This window comes from Protopterus annectens, chromosome 2.part2, assembly GCF_019279795.1.
Source record: "Protopterus annectens isolate FY-2018-M chromosome 2.part2, PAN1.0, whole genome shotgun sequence".
NCBI classification, from domain to species: domain Eukaryota; kingdom Metazoa; phylum Chordata; order Ceratodontiformes; family Protopteridae; genus Protopterus; species Protopterus annectens.
The window spans coordinates 147,229,311-147,249,459 of record NC_056730.1 but is presented as its reverse complement, the minus strand read 5'-3'; the positions used below and the strand labels follow the sequence as shown (position 1 = coordinate 147,249,459).

At 43.6% G+C, this 20,149-nt stretch overlaps 1 protein-coding gene across 1 annotated transcript in view; it reads right to left on the bottom strand.

Moving 5' to 3' along the window:
• ZSWIM6 (zinc finger SWIM-type containing 6) overlaps positions 1–20,149 on the bottom strand; it is an 867,641-nt gene that overhangs the window by 292,405 nt on the left and 555,087 nt on the right. The window contains exons 3-4 of the mRNA XM_044063817.1: positions 2,264–2,412; positions 1,869–2,019 (exon numbers count right to left, since the gene is read on the bottom strand). Of these exons, the coding sequence (XP_043919752.1) occupies positions 1,869–2,019; positions 2,264–2,412 (300 nt within the window). The remainder of the gene's footprint in view (positions 1–1,868; positions 2,020–2,263; positions 2,413–20,149) is intronic.

The following is a 20,149-nucleotide window of genomic DNA, read 5'->3' as shown; positions in this document are numbered from 1 at the left end:
GCAAATACATAAAAGCTGATTTGTTTGCAATACAGCTTATAAACAACATGGAAAACATGCACAGGAAGTCTGGTCCTTGGAATTTAACTAATTTTCATTATACTCATACAAGGCTCAGAAAGTTTGTGGCAATGGTGAACTTGTGGAGAAATGCAAATCACAGTTTTCAACAAACTGCACTCATTTACAGATAAGGTCTGTGTTGTTACAGAAGACTGCATTTACTTATCAATTTTAAACTGATTTATAGAAAAAAACCCACAAACAATCATGAGCATACACAGCGTTTATATCTTTAGGACTATATACGCCTGAAAACAGCTGTTTTACTGTTTGTAGTCAGACGGCTAAAATGATATCAAACACACACACACGCGCATACACAGATATGCACGCACACACACACACGCACACACAGATTTTCCTCCACAGTCAAAATCTAAACTGTAAATTCCTTGCTCAGAAGAGAGCACATGGATGATAAGCTCTTCCAACTACCCAACTTATCCAGTGCAACTACGAATTGTCTGCCAAATCGTCTGCATTAGTCTTGTGTTTTCTCCCTTAGCTTGTCCTTTCCAACCCCTTTACAGCCTGCTGCACTGCAGATCGCAGTACTGAAGCTTTAATGATGGGAACATTACTCAACCAGCTTGGCAAGGGACTCCAGCTTACGCTGCTGTGTGGCACACAAGATGCCAAGTTGAAACTGACAAACTGTCCCCAGTTCCAGATATTGGCAGGCAGCACACAAGGACATGCCAAATTTCACTGAACCATCCAAGCTTTTTGCATGTCTTGCATGTGCTATACAGATGTACCTGTTTTTGCTCAGTAGTAGTGTGACTGTATTAGCTTCTAATTCTAGTTTCCAGCAGGAGTCTTTATTCAATTGAGGATACACCACAGATTTGTTCTTAAGGTTACACAGTACTCAAAATCATCTGTCTCAGAGTACTAATTATTTAAAGTACATTTATTATCTAACAGGAGAAGGCATGCTAAGTTGCACTCCACTGGAGACTCTGTCAGCTGATTTCCAGAGTTCCTGGAATGCAAAACACCATTTATATAATCTGCATTTGTTATTATGAAAACAGTAACTAATCTATAATAAATAAACCTACAAGAAGCAGATTAAACACTTTCCAAGAGAAAGCAAAAATGTGAAAATTAGCAAGCAGGAAAAAAAAAACAGGATGTGTCTGTACTGCAACTCTTACTAGGTTACACCCAAGATGAGTTTGGTATACAGGATGCTATGTCCTAGATTCCAGCCATCTGCCTGCTCTAAAAGTGTAGCCCACTACATATAAAATAGTAAGGGATCATAATGTTACAAAGTGAGGGACAGGATGGATCACAGTGTTACAAACTGAGGCCTAGCATGTCAGGCACATACAAGTTGCCTGAATATACTGAAAGCTCAAAACACGGGAATCTTGTTTACAAATTCACATGTCTAGTAAAGCAAGATGTTATCAGCTCCTGCAAGGTCAGTTCTTCAACATTTTACCCTGTGAATGGTTTCTAAGACGTCAGTAAAACTGTTGTGCCACTAGTGTTAAATCAAAATTTGTCTTACAAGTTACAGACAGCATTTCTTAAGCCTACACGCAAAAACAACTTGCACAACGAACCCTGGCAGCTGAAAAACATCTTCTGCCCCTCTAAATAAAAAGATCAAAGCTGTTTACTTGTGACAAAAATTGTTTTATAACTCATCATTGGTGCTACATAAAAACAGCTGCTGTGCATATTTGAAACAAAGCTTAATTCGAAAAGTATTTGTTTCAACAGACTACTTACTGGTCCTTCCCTTTGTTAAAATGTATATTGGCAGTCACAAAAATGCCACTAACATTTACCTAGTTCATCCCAGAGCAGCCTGTGCTTATCATTCATTGCAGTGCCTTGTTGCCGCCACAGAGACAAGCGAGGATCAGCCATGAACTGCTCTGTTATTAGCGTTAACATGCGGGCTCCATTCGAGTCCCTCATCTTCAACATCTCTCGCACCTAAAAAAATTAAAATCATGTGTTTACTAATACAACTCTGTCTGGAAGAGGACTAGAACCAAATAAATTCACCTTGTACTCTAGTTTGTTTTAAATGGGACACTAGGTTATACAGTTGCCTGTGTTTACGAAAGGTTATTCTTCAAGTAGAAAACAAATGTTACCGGTAATAAGTACTAGAAGAAAAAAGATCGACAAGCACACACATTAGACAAAGTACAGACACATCTGTATCGTCCATTACCTTTGCAAAGAGAAGGTTGAGCTGCTTCCCTGACCCGTGATAACCTCCCTGGGAGAGGAAGAGTTTAACCTGTTCCTGGACCTGCTCCTCATCCAAGTGCCAACAGTTCTCATCGTCAATGCTAGCACCTGCCGTAGGGTCAGGAGCACCTGCAAGGAAATAAAAAAAAAAAAATCTCGAGTCAGTGCCCTGACTAGAGCCTTAATCCTTAACTGCAGGTGACATAAGAGAAACCTGCTGCTCAAGTTTCTTCAACCAAACTCCTTGAACATTAATGGATAAGAACAAATTAATTGTGTGTGTGTGTGTGTGTGTGTGTGTGTGTGTGTGTGTGTGTGTGTGTGTGTGTGTGTGTGTGTGTGTGTGCATGTGAGTGACAGATATGCAACAGTCTACATAATCTGTCCCCACCTCCTAAGCAAGATTTGCATCATGTGTGCATACATTTTCTTTATACAAGCAAGAAAAGAAACTGCAGGCAATATCATTTCAAAATTGCAAAACAAGGTCACTGCTGATGAGTTCTGCACAGAATGTACATGTTTACTGAGTCAAGCAGAGCAACGCAAACTCAGGTCTGCTCCATGCAATTTAAAGCAGTACTTTAATACAAGACGGCAGACAGCAAGCAGATTCAGAAAGCAACATAATGACCACCATCACCAATCTAACAACCATTGCTTTTCTTTTAATAAATACCTGCACAGCTTTGCGTAAAGCCAAATACTACAGCTATTTCATAAAGCAACGAGTCTGTTCCTGCTGGCACTAAGTCATCAAGTAGGGTGAGAAGAGTAGCACATGTGCAACTCTTACTTTACAGAGTTACTGAATGGGTGAAAAATTCTACTCCTGTATCTGTGTGAGAATATTACATGACCATGAATTCATGCACACACGCAGCCATGCACAAGGAGGCATGTAAGCCTAGCCAACAGAAACTTCAGTTTCTATAAAATGAAGCAATCTTTACAAAAAAAGCTGACTTTTTATTTACTGTAGACTTTGAATTCCACACTCAGCACTATGTAGTTTCAGTCACCTGTCACACTGCAGCTTCAGACATTCCAGCACTTTGTCTTCTACAGTCAACATGCTTGGCAAGGTCAGCTAAAAGATATTCTGCACCTGGGGGCATATGCCAGCTGGCAAAGTACTGCCTGTGGCAATATGCATGCTCAGCAACCATGGAAGCTGTGTTCTTGTTTCGTATCAGCCCAACACTTCTAACATTAGGTGTGTTGTAACACTGACAGCCACCCAAATGACAGAGCTGTGGCAGACAGCAACAGCCCACATATGCATCTTCATCTTTCCACCTTGTTTCCAAACCATATCCTGTTGTTCACACACCTCATTTTTCAAAAGACTGAAACCATCAGCAATGTAAATTCACATGAAATACTTAAATTACTGTGGCCCACAATGCTGTTCAAAATACATTTTCTTAAAAAAGAAACACTGACCTAATTCCAAAGGTCATCGAGAATAATGTGTATTTTTTTCCCAGAATTCACTTATGACACAGGACATAATGGCACAAAATATTGTGTTTGCACTACGCAAGTCTATGTATTTTTCTTCCTCTACTCCCTGCTGACCATACTCTGAGTCTGTGGGTTTTTGACTCTAATTCCATCTGTTATCTACAAGTAACACCTACCACCTGGAACTTAAAGGGCAAAAGCACATACGCACGCTCAGTAAGGCTGTCATACCAAAGCATGCCAACTCTTACTGATTTTTAGCGCTGTGGCACTTTTCAGTCAATCAGACTTTGCTAGTAAGAATACGTATCATTCTCTCAGACCAACACAGGATCACATGCTCTTTGTATAACAAAACAAAACAAAACAAAACAAAACAAAAAACCAAAAACACAAAATAAACAAATTTAGATTAAATAAAAGAAAAATGGATCTGGCAAGAAGGTCCCTAGTACTTAAAAACACCTCAACAACTGCATAGAGTGCCACCATTTCAACAACAGTTTCTTTGAAAGGGGACATGATGTCACTGTCATGTCTCTGAAATGTTAAGGCATTTTATACATTTGCTGTGTTCCACTGGTTTTGCACAAATATACTTTGTTGACCACAGTAGATTCTACACTGCAATGAATGAAGAAATTACAAACACTGCAAAACTCTTGCAGTACCACCCATTGTATAATATGTTCATAGGTTGTTACTAAGTTAATGATCAGTAAGGCCCTCAGAAGCCTAGCTGGGCACCCCAAACCCATATGACTCCTGAGTACGATGGGCATTTATACGGGGGGGTGGCATGTCAGTAAAGAGGTAACTAAGGCAGTTAGTTAGGATAATACTTTTCTTATTGACAGCCTCTGTCCGTAAAGGACATGGGGTCAGACCGGGGGTAAATTTATGCTTTCCCATCCAACTGTCAAGTTTTCATTTGAACAGGGTCAGGGATGAACTCTGTCTTACATGAATGGGGAGCCAATTCCATAGTGCGGGGACCCTCTGGGACAACACATCTGTCTCTCCAGCACTTCTGTTTATTTCACAAGCAAAGTTCAGATCCTTTATCTAGTTTTTCTGGTGCCGTTTGTTTTGTACAAGTACAACAGATCCATCAAGGATAGGTTTGTGGAAGCCCTGTAAGCCAGACAAAGAGCTCCTCTTTGTAGCCTGTAAGAGACTGAATACAGAGACAGTATTTAGGCGATATGTGTAGGACAGGGTAGTCATACCCTGAATGCTTCTTAAACCCATCATTCATTTATCCATAAAGGCTCTCACCTGCAAACTATTAAGTAAGTTTGCCAAGTTCCTATATTTTATTTATTTATTACTCAAACAATTTAGTGCAGCCAATCAGGCAGCCTTTTTAGGAGTAAGTCAGTGTATCGACAGAGAACCCAAGTAGACATGGGGAAAGCATGTAAATGCTACATTCCTCCAGAGGGGGAAGGTTAGGACTGAACCTTAGACCCTGGAGATGTGAAGCAGAGATCTTACCACTGAGCCTCCATGTCACCCAAAAGTACATATTATACAAAAAGTACAGTTGTGTACATTTACCATAAATGCAGATGTTCGAGTGTATTCAATGCTGCAGTCATCACCCTTGGGCTATCTGCCAGCAGGTAGCCCTCAGTCGGCCAGAATACCAGAGACTTAGTATTTCTGCGTTGGATGTTGTCACTCCAGGACTGACATCAGGTCGTCAGGGGTATAAAAACAGGCAGCTGATGCCATTACATCAGATTTTCTTGCCCCAAATGTCAGGTGCCCCCCAATACAGAGCTAAGTTATGGTGGGGAAAACAACACCAGTACAAAGTCAATACCAATACCCCTGAAAGGGGTGAGTAATAGCCATAGAGAGGAGAGAGAGGAGAGAGAGAGAGAGAGAGAGAGAGAGAAACCAGGGGGCTGGAGGGAGGGAAACCACGACTGCAACAGTGAATACACTCGAACATCTACATTTATGGTAAGTGTACACAACTGTACTATGTTCTTCATGTTTCACTGTTGCAGTCATCACACTTGGGTGGATTCCCAAAGCTGAAGAAGGGTGGAGGCAGTCACAAAGAGTTAGAGCTGGCTAGTATGCCTTGCAGGACTGCTGTTGCCAAACCTGCCCTGGATTTGGAAAAGATAGGCAGGTGGTAATGCTTGGTGAAGGTGTGTACAGAAAGTACAGTTTTGTACCTACCATAAATGTAGATGTCCGAGAGGTATGCATCTGCAGTCCTAACAAATGGGTTGTCCTGGCCTCAGGCAGCCCTTCGGTCGGCCGGATTCCAAAGTCTGGGTCTGGCCTCGGCTGATGTTGCACTTCACCCGACGTCACAGCTGCAGTTCAGCGGGTATAAAGGCATCAGCCGACGCCATTTTCCTCAGTGTTTCTTGCCCTAGATGCCAGGTGCCCTCTAGGAAGGCTAAATTTGGATAAATGCAAATGTTTCCAAACAACAGAGAGCAAATAGAAATAAACATGTATATACATATATACAAACAAATACACCATAATAGATTCCCCCAGCTAGCTACAAGATGGGCAAATACCCTAGGAGTACCACAGAGGGGAAGAAGGGTGGGTAATCCTGACTGCAGATGCATACCTCTCGGACATCTACATTTATGGTAGGTACAAAACTGTACTATGTCCTTCAAGGATGCATCTGCAGTCCTAACAAATGGGTAGAATACCATAGCCAAACTGGGGGAGGAGGCACTAACAAGATTATGGTGTAGTTAAGATCCCTTGCAAAACAGCAGTGGCAAAACCTGCTCGGGATCTGGAGTATAAGGGTAGATTATAATGCTTGGCAAATGTATGCACGGAGCTCCAAGTAGCAGCCTCTAAAATGTCTTTGGTAGCCACTCGTAAGAAAGCTGTAGTAGTGGCTGTAGCCCTTGTGGAGTGAGGTCTGATGTTTTCTGGAGTTGCCTTTCCATGATAAGAATAGCAAAATCTAATGCAATTTCCTATCCATTTTGAGATTGTCTGTTTTGAAATTGCTTTTCCTTCCATTCCTGTGGCATATGCTACCAGAAGCTGGTCAGTTTTTCTATTGTTCTTGGTTCTGTCGAGGTAGTAGCGCAATTGCCTATGCACATCCAAGGTATGTAGTAGCCTTTCTCCCCTGTTCTGTGGAAGGGGAAGAATGTAGGTAGGTGGATTGCTTGGTTTAAAGATACCCTGGAGACCACCTTTGGCATAAAGGTAGGATTAGTTCTCATGGACACTCTATCCTGATGGAAGATAAGGAAGGGTTGTACTGCCATTAATGCCTGTAATTCAGAAACCCTTCTTGCTGAAGTGATTGCAAGCAGGAAGGCAGTTTTCCATGATAAGTACTGTAATTCTGCTGTTGCTGCTGGTTCAAAAGGGGGGAGTGTCAACTTTTCTAGCACAAAGTTCAAGTCCCATGTAGGCAATGGTGGCTTCCTTGGTGGCTTTACATTTTTAATTCCTCTCAGAAACTGCCTGAGTAGAGGATGAGAGAAGACCGGAGGATCCATGTTGTATTCTGCTGAAATAGCTGACGCATGAATCTTAATGGAAGAGTAGGACAGGCCATTGTGGAAAAGCTCTGCTAAGTATTCCAGGATGTTAGCTATGTTTACCAGTGATACATTTTCTCCTTTTGCTGCACTCCAAATGAGATATCTTTTCCATTTTGCTGAGTAAGTTTTCCTTGTTGAGGGTCTGCGAGCTTCCAAGATAATGTCTTTAACCCTTTGAGATAAATCTGGGTTATTTTGTCTTATGCAATGTTCCAAGCAGCTAGCTGCAGTGTTTTCAAGTTCGGATGCAGGGTTTTGAAGTTGTTCTGTGTCAGCAGTAAAGGAACTTGGGGTAGAGGCCATGCGTGTTCCCGAGACATACTCCTGAGTAATGGGTACCAATGCTGCCTCGGCCAGTCTGGAGCTATCAGGATGATCCTTGGGTGGTCTTCTTTGATCTTCAATAGCACCTTGTGCATCAAAGGAAGAGGTGGGAATGCATATGCTGTCAGGTTTTCCCAACTGAAAGACAGGGAGTCCACCTTCCAAGCAAGTGGGTGGTATGTCCTTGTGCAGAATTTTTTCAATTGGTGGTTGTGTGGGGATGCGAATAAGTCTATTTCTGGTAGTCCCCATTTCCTTGTAATGGATTTGAAAATGTCTGGATGCAGCATCCATTCGTGGGCATCCGTGGTAGTTCTGCTTAAGATGTCTGCTAGTATATTTTCTTTTCCTGGCACAAATATTGCCTTGAGCTGAATGTTGAGGCTTAGGGCCACATTCCAGAGGTCCATTGTCATCCGGCATAGAGGATATGAATGTGTGCCTCCCTGTTTGTTGATATACCACATCACTGTGGTGTTTTCCGTCCTTATCAGCAATTGACCCTGTTGAAGAAACGGTCTGAATGCCTGAATTGCCAGTTTTACTGCCAGCATCTCTTTTTGATTTATGTGTAGGTTCAGCTGGTCTTGAGTCCATAAGCCTTGTATGCACTTGTCCAGCATGTGTGCCCCCCAACCGAGGTCTGAGGCGTCTGTGGTGATAGTCTGGCTTGGTTGAGGGCTGTGGAAGGGCAGTCCTTTGTTCAATTGACAGGCCTGAGCCCACCATCGGAATTCTTGCTTCAGGCATGGAATTATTGGAATTTAGGTTTCTAGGCTGTGCTTGTGCTGAGACCATAAATTCCTTAGGTACCATTGCAACTTCCTCATATGCAGTCTGGCATTTGGGATCAATATTATGCAGGATGCCATGTAACCCAGGGCTTGCAGGACTTTCCTTGCTGTAAGCTGGTTCTGCATTGTTGATGCCATGAAATAGAGTGGAAGGTGCTTCTGCTTTTCTGCTGTGAGGGATGCCATTTGATTTGATGTGTCCAGTTCTGCACCCAAGAAAGTTATCCTTTGGGATGGTATCAGCCTTGACTTTCTTATATTGACTGTGTATCCCAAGGCTTGCAGCAGATGAATGACCTTTTTCAAATCTTTTGTTAATTTGTTTTTGTTGTCCGCTTGTAACAGGCAGTCGTCCAGGTAAGGGTAAATTTGAATTCCCTGAAGCCTGCAATGAGCAATTACTGATGCCAGGCATTTCGTGAATACTCTGGGTGCAGTAGATAAGCCAAAAGGCAATGCTGAGAATTGATAATGCTCTGATCCTGCAAGAAATCTGAGGTATCTTCTGCAATTTGGTCGTATGGGGACGTGCAGGTATGCCTCCTTGAGATCTAGAGTTACCAGCCAAGACTCCTTGCCCAGCTTGTGAAGAAGCTGCTGTAGGGTCAGCATTTTGAATTTTGGGACAATGAGATATGTGTTTAGAACGGACAGGTCGAGAATAGGTCTCCATTGGTTTTCCTTTCTTGGCACCAGGAAAAGTCTGGAGAAAAATCCTTGCCTTTGTTCCATAGACGGTACCTTTTCTATTGCTCTCATCCTTATTAAGTTGTCTATTTGTTCTAGAGCGTTTGTCTTTTGATTTGAAGGTAGGTTTGGCATTCCTCTCTTCCTTGGTAGAGTATGGAAGTGAAACCTGTAACCTTTGTCTATTGTCTGTAAAATCCATTTGTCTCCTGTAATGTAATGCCAGTTTACTGAAAATAAGGCTAGCTTTCCGCCTAAGGGTGCTTCTAGTTGTTCCCTGGTAGGCGGCTTCAGAGCCAAGTCACTGTGATTGTCCTGTGGAAGTGGTAGTGGCTGGATCCTTGGCAGTACTTCGCTGGTTGTTAGGCTGCCACTGACGTCCCCTGTAGGCACCTCTGGATTGACCTCTGCCTCTTGGGCGCCTATTCCTGCCTCTCTGTGCTCTGGTGGTGTCTGGAAAGGACCAATTCTTGGAAGGCCAGTTCCTACTAAACTTTGGAGGCTGGACCTGTAAGAAATCCTTGACTGTCTGGACAGATTTTGCTTTCTCTTCCACCTTCTTCAGCACTTGCTGTGCAGGGGAGCCAAACAAATTATGTTTATCCATGGGAGCATCTAGGAGCTTTGATTTTACATGGTCTGGTAAGGACTGCTCTTTTAACCATGCATGCCTTCTGATCACTGTACCAGTCATAGCTGATCTAAAGGAAGCCTCCAGTGCATCACAGCCACATTTTAAGGAATGATTACTGACCTGCTGAATGTTATGTACCATTTCCTGAAGAGACTTTCGGTCTAAAGGTTCAGGCGAGGACAGTTTCTTAGTTAACTGGTCTAACATAAATTCCTGATACTGAATCATGTGGAATTGACAGTTTAAGGCCCTAGCCGAAAGAGTAGCAGAAGTATAAACTTTTTTACCCCATCTCTCTAAGGCCCTAGATTCCCTTTCAGAGGGGAGTGGGATTTTGGCAGAGGTAGCTGCTACAGCCTTGGGGCCCTGAGAAATAGTTTCAGGATCTGCAAAAGGAGCCTTATACAAGTGATTATGTGTGTCCGGAACCCTGTAGTATCTGTCGGGCTTAGCAGGGGCCGGAGGAAGTGAATCAGGAGCAGTACAAGCATCATTAAAGGCATCATCCACAACTGTAAGTACTGGAGGAATGGCTAAAGGTCTATGCTGTGGCAAATGCAAAAAAGTCCTAAGCCTTTTCCTAGAGTCTGAAAAATCCTGGCCCTGCCATTGAAATTGTTCCCTCATAGCATGCAAGGTTTCCCCAAAAGAAAATTCCTCAGGAGGAGAGGCAGAAGGAATGGAGTCTTCTGCATCAGAGTCCTCATATGGAGAATAAGGGCCTTCTGGAGGGTTTGTATTTTCTGAATCATCAGAGGAGTAATCTGTAGAAACTGGCTCAGGGGGCTCTGCTCTAGGCCTCTTCTCTGGAGGGGGGTGAGAGGCCCTGTCAGGGTGAGCCTGGGATCCCCTGATCAAAGAAATGAGATCCTCTGCAAGACTAAGCATTTGAGTACTAGAGCTGGGCCTGTGAGAGGGGGGTTTTAGCAGGCACGGTCTTGGTTGATTTTGCTGCTTTAGCCCTGGCAAAAGCCTTAATTGACATGGATGCAGGGGGCCTAGCAGCTCCACGTGCAGGAGTAGATATATCTAAAGGGATAGTATCTGATAAATCCCGTGAACCTGTAAGAGCAGGTGGAACTTCAGTAGCAGATTCAGCCATGCTGGATGAGGCCTCGGTAGGAGGCAAGCTTTCGGGCCGAAGGAAGAACCGTGGACTCGGTTTCAGCTGAAACCGAGACACTCGCAGTTGACTTAACCGCGGTTTCGGCCGAAACCGTGGACCGCGAGTGTCGGTCCTTTTCCTTGCGCTTTTTAGCTAAATGTGAAGTTGGAGTCTCCGACGGCATGTTGTAAGCAAAAGCGGAGCCGAAAAACTCCTCTGCAAACTCCGACCGACGTCTTAAGTGTCCGTCGGTTGAAAGAAGCACAGGCTAGACAAGCTGCTACGTCGTGGTCTGGGCCTAAACAAGGTAGGCAGTAAGAGTGGAAATCTTTATGAGGTATTTGTTTCCCACAAGTTAAACAGTTATTCACTTTTTCTGACATCGGCTGAGGCAAGAAAGAGTCCCCAACGGGGTACTTAGCCTTTTAGAAGTCTTCGGTAGCAATCTCTGGTTCTGACCGACCGGCACTTGCGAACAGCTTCTGCTTCGGGCGCCACGCGGCAAGAAAGACTGGGGAAAATGGCGTCGGCTGATGCCTTTATACCCGCTGAACTGCAGCTGTGACGTCGGGTGAAGTGCGACATCAGTCGAGGCCAGACCCAGACTTTGGAATCCGGCCGACCGAAGGGCTGCCTGAGGCCAGGACAACCCATTTGTTAGGACTGCAGATGCATCCTTGAAGGACATCTCCAGGTAGCAGCTTCCAGGATGTCCCTGGTAGGGACTCCCCTGAGAAATGCTGTGGAGGTAGAAGTTGCCCCAGTGGAATGTGTTCTGACCCCATGAGGGGTTAGTTTCCCATGGTGCTTGTAGCAGAAATGGATGCAGTGTGCTATCCATTTGGAAACTGTTTGTTTTGAAATGGCCTTGCCCTCTGCCCCTGTTGCAAAGCTGACTAGTAACTGGTCAGATTTTCTGAAGGGCGTAGTCCTATCAAGGTAGAATCTGAGCTGTCTGTTCATGTCCAAGGAGTGCAGGATCCTTTCCCCTTTATTCTGAGGATTAGGGAAGAAAGTTGGCAAATGGATAGATTGGTTTAGAGCCATGCTGGACACCACTTTAGGCATAAAGGAAGGGTTAGTCCTGAGGGAAACCCTGTCAGCATGGAAAATAATGAAGGATTCCACAGCCATAAGTGCTTATAGCTCACTCTTCTAACTGAAGTGATGGCCAGAAGCAAGGCTGTTTTTCAAGAGAGGAATTTTAACTCTGCTGACGCTGCAGGTTCAAAGGGGAGTGGGTAGCGTCAGCTTTTCCAGTACAAAGTTAAGGTCCCAAGCAGGGGTAGGTGCTCTCCTAGGAAGGCTTAAGTTGTTTGCCACTCTCAGGAACTGTTTGATAAGAGGGTGCGAGAAGAGAGGTGGCTCAGTGTTGTAATGAGCCAAAATGGCTGAGGCATGTATGTTAATGGAGGAGAAGGACAGGCCTTTGTGGAGTAGATCTGCTAAGTAGTCCAGGATTAGACGCAGGGAGGTCAGAGTTGTGTCCTCTCCTTTAGATAGAATCCAGGAGCAGTACCTTTTCCACTTATCAGCATAAGATTTTCTTGTACTGGGTCTTTTGGCTTCAAGAATGACGTCCAGCACCTGTTTGCTTAGGGTTGCTGGGGGAGAATTCAAGGAACAAGCCAGGCTGCAAGATTTAGGGTTTGCAGTTTCGGATGCAAAATCTCTCCCTCCTGCTGAGAGAGCAGGGTTGGGTTCTGTTGTAGGTGCCAGGGAGGCACAGGTGACAGGCTGCGCAGGAGTGGGTATCAGTGCTGGTGTGGCCAGTCCGAGCCAATCAGAATTGTTCTTGGTCTGTCCTGTCTTATCTTGAGTAATACTCTTGAGAGAAGGGGCAAAGGGGAAAGGCATAGATTGAGAGATTTACCCACTGAAAGGATAGGGCATCCACTTTCCAGGCCCTGCTGTGTGGGTTCCTAGTGCAGAATTTGCTAAGCTGGTGGTTGTAGGGGGAGGCAATGAGATCCACCTCTGGGGTCCCCCTTTCTGAATCAGAAGGCTGAAGGTGCTGGGCTCCAATTGCCACTCATGTGGGTCTAGGAGATTTCTGCTTAAGTTGTCTGTCAGGGAGTTTTGTTTGCCTGGCAGGAATTGAGCTTGCAGATGGACTTGCAAGTCCAAGGCTGTGTTCCACAGGGCCATGGCTAACCTGCAGAGTGGGTAAGAGTGGTTTCCCACCTGCTTGTTGATGTACCACATAACTGTGGTGTTGTCTGTTTTTATTAGAAGTTGTCCTGGAAAGAGTAAGGATCTGAAAGCTGTCAGGGCATTCTGCACAGCTACCATCTCTTTTTGGTTGATGTGCATATGAATTTGACTTGGGCTCCAGTAGCCCTGAATGCATTTGCCGTCCATGTGTGCTCCCCAGGCATAGTCGGATGCATCTGTGGTTAGGGGTCTGGGTGGCTTGGGGTTGAGTAAAGGGCAGTCCCTTGTTGTCATTGCATGCTTCTGCCCACCAAAGGAACTCTGTCCTTAGACAGGATATGATAGGAATGACTGTTTCCAAGTCCTGAGAATGTTGGCACCAAAGACTTTTTAAGTACCACTGAAGTTTTCTCATATGCAGTCTTGCATATGGAATTAGCAGTATACATGAGGTCGTGAACCCTAGGGCTTGCAGTATTTTTCTTGTGGATAGCTGGGTTCTGGTGGCCATTTGTTTGAAGTAGGCTGTCAGATAGACTTGTTTTTCTGAAGTGAGGAATGCCACCTGGGATGTTGTGTCCAAGCTTGCTCCCAGGAATACAATCCTTTGACTGGGTACCAGTTTTGATTTATTTTCGTTGATGGTGTACCCCAAGGAAGTGAAAAGGTTTTTCACAAATGTCAGGTGCTGCAACAGCAATTCTTGACTGTCATCCTGAATCAGGCAGTCGTCCAAGTACGGGTAAATTTGGGTATTTCTCTGCCTGCTGTAAGCAATGGCTGGAGCCAGGCATTTTGTGAATACTCTGGGCGCAGTCGATAAGCCAAAGGGAAGTGCAGAGAACTGATAATGCATAGATCCAGCCCTGAAACACAGATACTTCCTGCATGACTCCCTTACAGGGATGTGCATATAGACTTCTTTTAAGTCTAGGGTGACTAACCAGGCATCCTTGGCTAGCATAGGTAGAAGCTGTTGCAGGGTAAGAATTTTGAATTTTGGTACCACCAGGAAGGTGTTGAGAATTGAAAGATCCAGGATTGGGCACCAAGAGCCCTCTTTTCTGGGTACCAGGAAGAGTCTGGAATAGAATCCTTGACCTATCTGTACTACTGGAAACAGCTGAATAGCTCTGATGGAGAGCAGGGAAAGAATTTGGCTTTGAGCCTCTGCCTACTGGTTTGGAGGAAAGTCTGGGAACCCCCTTGGGGTTGGCAGTGAGGGGAAGTAAAATTTGTACCCCTGGGATACAATGTTGAGAATCCATCTGTCTTGTGTGATGGACATCCAGTTTTTTGCATGAAGGGCAAGTTTTCCTCCTAGGGGCACTAGCAATTGGGCGGGGATTGGGAGTGGAGTAGAGAAGTCATTGTGAGTTTCTAATGCAAGGAGGTGGCTTACCACTCCCTGCTTTGGGGGTGGGGGCACTTCCATTCTTTAGATCTCTGCATACCCTGAGACTTTAGTCTGGGTGGTCTGTTTAACCTAGGTCTAGCTTGAGATGGCCTGGAGGGGGCTGGAAAGGACCAGCGTTTGGAAGGGCAATGCCTACTGAACCTAGGGGGTTGTACTTGTAAGAATTCTTTAACAGTCTGCATAGACTTAGCTTTTTTTTCCATCTTTTCAAGAACCTCTTCTGCTTTGGTGCCAAACAAACTGTCCTTGTTCAAAGGAGTGTCTAGTAACTTTGATTTGACATGGTCTGGCAAAGTCTACTCCTTGAGCCAAGCATGTCTTCTCAGTACAGAACCAGTGACAGCTGCCGAGCAAGATGCTTCTAGGGCATCAAAGCCACACTGCAAAGTATGCTTGCTGAGTTGGCTTGCAGAGTGCATAAGCTCCTGCAATTCTTTATTTTCTGCACAGTCTGTAAAGGTAGTCATTTTTTTGTTTAATAAGTTCCATAATATGTTGCTAGTACTTCAGCACGTGAAACTGGCAACTCAATGCCCTAATAGCAAGAGTTGCAGAGGTATATACCTTCTTACTCCTTCTGTCGAAAGCTCTGGAATCCTTGTCTGAAGGGGTGAGATTCTTGGCTGTAGTTGACGTGATACCTTTAGGCCCCTGGGAAATGATCTCTGGGTCAGCAGTAGGATTCTTGAAAAGAAATTTGTGAGTGGCAGGTACTCTGTAGTACCTGTCGGGTTTCCTAGTGGCAGGAGGTAAAGTATCAGGAGTAAGACTGGATTCTATAAAAAAAATCATCAACAACTTCCAGGACAGGGGGTATTGCTAAAGGCCTTTGCTGTGGCAAATCTAGGAATTCTCCGAGTCTCTTTTTGGACTGACGATATCTTGGCATTCCCAGTGGAAATGCTCTCTTAAAAGTATGTAAGGTTTCACCAAAAGAAAAATCCTCTGGAGGGCAGGCAGAGGGAATGGATTCCTCTGCATGTGAATCCTCATAAGAAGATAAGGACATGTCTTCATAGTCAGATACCTCAGAGTCGTCAGACTCCTGGTCTGTTGAAGCTGCAGGGGACTGGTCTCTTTTCCTCTTAGCAGGAAAAGGCTGACTTCCCCTAATCAGCATATAAAAACAGGCAGCTGATGCCATTACATCAGTCTTTCTTGCCGAGGAGCCCGAAGCAGAAGCAGTTCGCAAGTGCCAGTTGGCCACTACCTGAATTTCCTAGAAAAACGATGACCAAAGCGCATGCACCTACTCCCATGCCTTTCTAAGCACTTGTTGTTGTGGCATGGGAGTAGGTGAATGCGCTTTGGTCGTCAGTTTTCTTGGCGTAGCGAGTACTCTAGGCCTAAGAAAGTCGGTAGTTTTAGACAAAAAAGTCGTCAGTTTGATTCGAACATCGGTTGAGCGAAAAACTGCCTCAGAAGCCGGTGCCTGCACAGCGGCTCCGGACCCATCCAATGTAGAGACATTCGCAGGTTCCATAGTCGAAGACGAGTCTCACAGCATACCGGACACCGAATATGTCTCTGTACAAGCCTGCGAATCCACTGAAGCAGGCATCAGGGGCTGCAAAAGCACCTCACTGAGTACCAGTGAACTGGCGACTAGCTTAATGGAAGCGTCGGCGGCAGCTTTGGACCTATGTGGTCTGTCTCTGTCTTAATCCTTATGTTTTTTTGGAAAATCGGTAGTCAGATGGCTTACCGAAGCCATTTTGGAATACAGAGAACGAAAGAATTTAGCAACAATGAGAGTCCGACGACAAATGGTTTGGGCGTTGAACAAGGAACAAAACCGACAGCGAGGTACCTTGTGGTCTGGGCTTAAAGAAGTGACACAGTAAGAATGAAAATCTCTGTGTGGTATTTGCTTTCCACAGGCAAGACAATTGTTAACTTTTTCTGACATCGGTTAGAGCAAGAAAAAAGGATCCCCAACTGGGTACTTAGCTTTAAAAGACTTCAGGATTATTCAACTCGTAAACAAAAATTCAGGTAGCGGCCGACCGGCACTTGTGTACTGCTTCTGCTTTGGGCTCCTCAGCAAGAAAGACTGATGTAATGGCGTCAGCTGCCTGTTTTTATACCCCTGATGACCTGATGTCAGTCCTGGAGCGACAGCATCCGACGCAGAAATACTACGTCTCTGGTATTAGATAACCCAAGTGTGATGACTGCAACAATGAAACACGAAGTACATCAACACATCTGTTTACTTTGTACTGTCACAGGCTACACCTGAAACACAAAGTAAATAAAGCAATTAAACTGGTCCAAACCTCTGGAACAAACAGACCATTTAGCAGCTCTGCCATTTTGTTTGAGCATGATTACCAAACATCTGTGCAGAATTTACATCCTTTCTGGATAATACTAACTTCATGGCCTCTCCTATTACAAGCTCTGTTTAGAGATAAAAAAAAAAAAAACATAATGGACAAACACAAATAATTAAACGACACTAACAATATCACATTGGATATTTTGAAAGAATACTGTGTAAAAGTTGATATTTTGAAGCAACGATTTGTTAACTAGATAACCACACTACATCGTTACAGTAACCTTTTCAAAAGAAACATCGTAAGTGATTTAGTAAATAACAGTCCCATCAGCTCCATTGTATGAGCTTCTAGGGAAAAACATGCTAACTGAAGTACAGCTAATGGACCACGTATATGGCTCATATGGTAAGCAGGTCATCTACTGCATGCCTCTATGCTAGGTCTAAGACACATTAGCTAATCCACTTTAATACAAGTGCATAATATAATACACAAGGTCACTTATGGACCCAGTCGTAAATAAAACAAAAGGCTGAAGGACTCTACAATCCATGGTATAAAGGAGCAACAGTATTCTATGTATTTGCCAAACAAAGAGCAGTTTCCCTGCTTCACAGATGCGCATTGCTTGAGTCAGTGTACTAATTCAAACACAAGCTTAATATAAACTTAGGATTTATACAAGAACAGGCAGGGGAAATAACTAAAGCAGGCGCACATTAAGAGTGTGAAGCTAGGGAATCCTTTGAGCAAAAGTGACTGCAACTAAAAATACATTTTGCATGACAGGAAACATAAGGCACACATTTCTCCTGGCTCTGAAGAAGCCAACGGCAGCTTCTCAAGCAAAAAATTCAAATCCCAAGGAAGGGCAATTGATTACAGCTAGAAGAATTAATGTGACAAATACCTGTCTCAGAAAAGTACGGATCCTCTCTAAATGGGCTACCAGGCAACCATCAATAAAAGGAAAGGAAAGCTGAACAGAGGTCAAATGTGCTTTATAAGACAAATGTAAATGGCATTTTGACAGAAACTGTAAATGCTCTTTGACAGGACTTAAAGGACATAAAACTGCGTTCAGGTGCATTTAAATAACATATGAAGGAAACAATTTCAATATAAAGGATTAAGTATATCTGTGGGATACAGGGGCTTTTTAGTAAGAGTGAATACAGTCAGTCTTGGCAGACATCACACTGCAAAAAATGTTTATGTGTTCACACATTTAGCATGCAGATATGCTCCAAATTATTCTTCCTGTGACAATTCAAGGACCTTGGGGGGAGGGGTGTAGACAGCAAAAGACTTCAATGATGACTACAGTCTGCATGTCAGAAACAGAATCATCACCACTACCACCACCAGGTGACAGCCCTGCAGCAGATTTCATCCACAGGTGTTCATAGTTCTAGCTGTGCTGTCAACAACCAACAACATTACTACACCAACTCTATTATGTCTGTTCAACTTGGATAAAGACGCTTAGAAAATAAGGTTTGAAAAAATATTTAGAGACTAAGTGAAACCTAGTGACAGATCGACAGTGATATGGGCAGTGTTTAACTGAAGTAAAAATATGGAGGGGAACAAGACAGGACTGCCCATTACTTCTAACCATACCATCGGGTGTGGAATTAAGAAAGGTGATCCAAACAGGAGTAGTCATGTCAACGGATTACACTTACACAGTTTTCCAGATGATGGTGCACTTATGGAAGATGAGTTTAAAAAGTCTATGGGTGGGGGGGGGGGGTTAAGGGATTTTTAAAACAGAGGAAATGGAATTAAGAAAGAATAAGGTGATGCAAGAAAAGGCAAGAAAGAACTGAGGAAAAAAAAAAGGGGTAGAAGCAATAGAGTGACAGAAGCCAAACACTTGGGACCAAAGGTTTATGAAACTTTAGAAAACACAAAGCTAGAAAATTACAGTGAACTGGTAGAGTGAATACAGACATCAGTATGAGAAACTAAACCAGATGGAACAATTGAGGAATGGTGTTCAAAAATTACTGATAGTGATATTAAAAGAGTACATCTGGAGGCCTAGCAAACAATACGCAGGTAAAGTTTGAAGGAATAACTTCTCAACCTTAGAGCATTAAAAGTCATAGCACTGGCCTTTAAAATTCACAGCAGTGGGACGCAGAGTACAGTACTTTTTTCCCAATAGGGCTTTAGATGTTATACCCCCATCTAGTTACTTGCAGGGAATCTTTGCATAGGCTTAGCTCAGTTATTTAGTAAACCATGTACCATTAGACTGATGTAACTTTAAGAATAAAATTAGCAACACTAGCAGAATCAAGGCTAAATAAAACAGCAAACATCATAGCAGCTATACCTTACCCATTGCAGATGAGAGGTATGTTGAGGAGGACTCAATGTTTTGAGGGGATGGGGAACCCCAGAATTGAATAAGCAACAGCATGCATTAAAAGTCAGCTCCTGAGAAGTGGGGCAGGAAGCAATGAAGTGTGTTTTAGCAGGCTACAAACAGGAAGAGACACAAAAACACTGGGAAGATGCACCAAACAGGACGCAGGCAGGAAGATAAAACAGTGAGGTAATACGTCTTCTGATTCCCTCTCCCTCCTTTTACTTACTCAATCAATGACCCTGGGTCTCCCCTGACAAGAGGTACTTGGAAACAACTGTATTTACTGGATCTACCTAGTTAACAAATGAAAAAAATAAGAAGGAAGCTAAATGTGAAAAAACAAACATGCAGAAGGTCTTTGAGTTGGGGGGGTGAAATAAGGGGACAATTAAAATCTAATAAGCAGGAGTGGGTGCAGCATAAGTGCTGGGTGGCCATTCTGAAAACAATAACTAATAATAGCGCAAACAATCATTTCATCATCAGCATATAAGGAAGATCTCTCCTCCACACCTCCCAGTACTTTCTATTTCCAGACTTATACAGGGAATTTTCATTGTGGCAGAACCAAAAAATGATTCAGTTTAAAAACAAAAAAAGTAAAAACAAATATCAGGCAACCTGTGAGAAGAGTGACCTACAGGAGACATTAACTTGGGTTAAGAGGAACAGATAGCAGACCTACTGTGATCCTTTGGTTTATTTGCCATTACAGGTGGTAGCCTACGTACTTTCTCAGGTTTTTCAGCACTGTATCAAAACAGCGGGTCAAAGTAAACACAAGAAAGTCTTAAAAAATTATCTAATGGGGTAGGTGAGGTCTGGACAAATGCTAATGACTATGCTTGTAAACAGATTGATAAAGATGCTTTTCTCCTTCCCACCCCAAGTCTGCCAACTTCTCTGTCACTCTCAGTTAATGGTGTGGTCATCACCTAGCAAATCATGGGACGGCTGCTGGGAGGAGATACTTTAAGCCCTAGCTAGTTAATCTATCAAATGCCAGTTCATATTTCATAGGTCGGTACTAGACTAACTGCCCTCAAGGGCCATTTTCAGCATGGC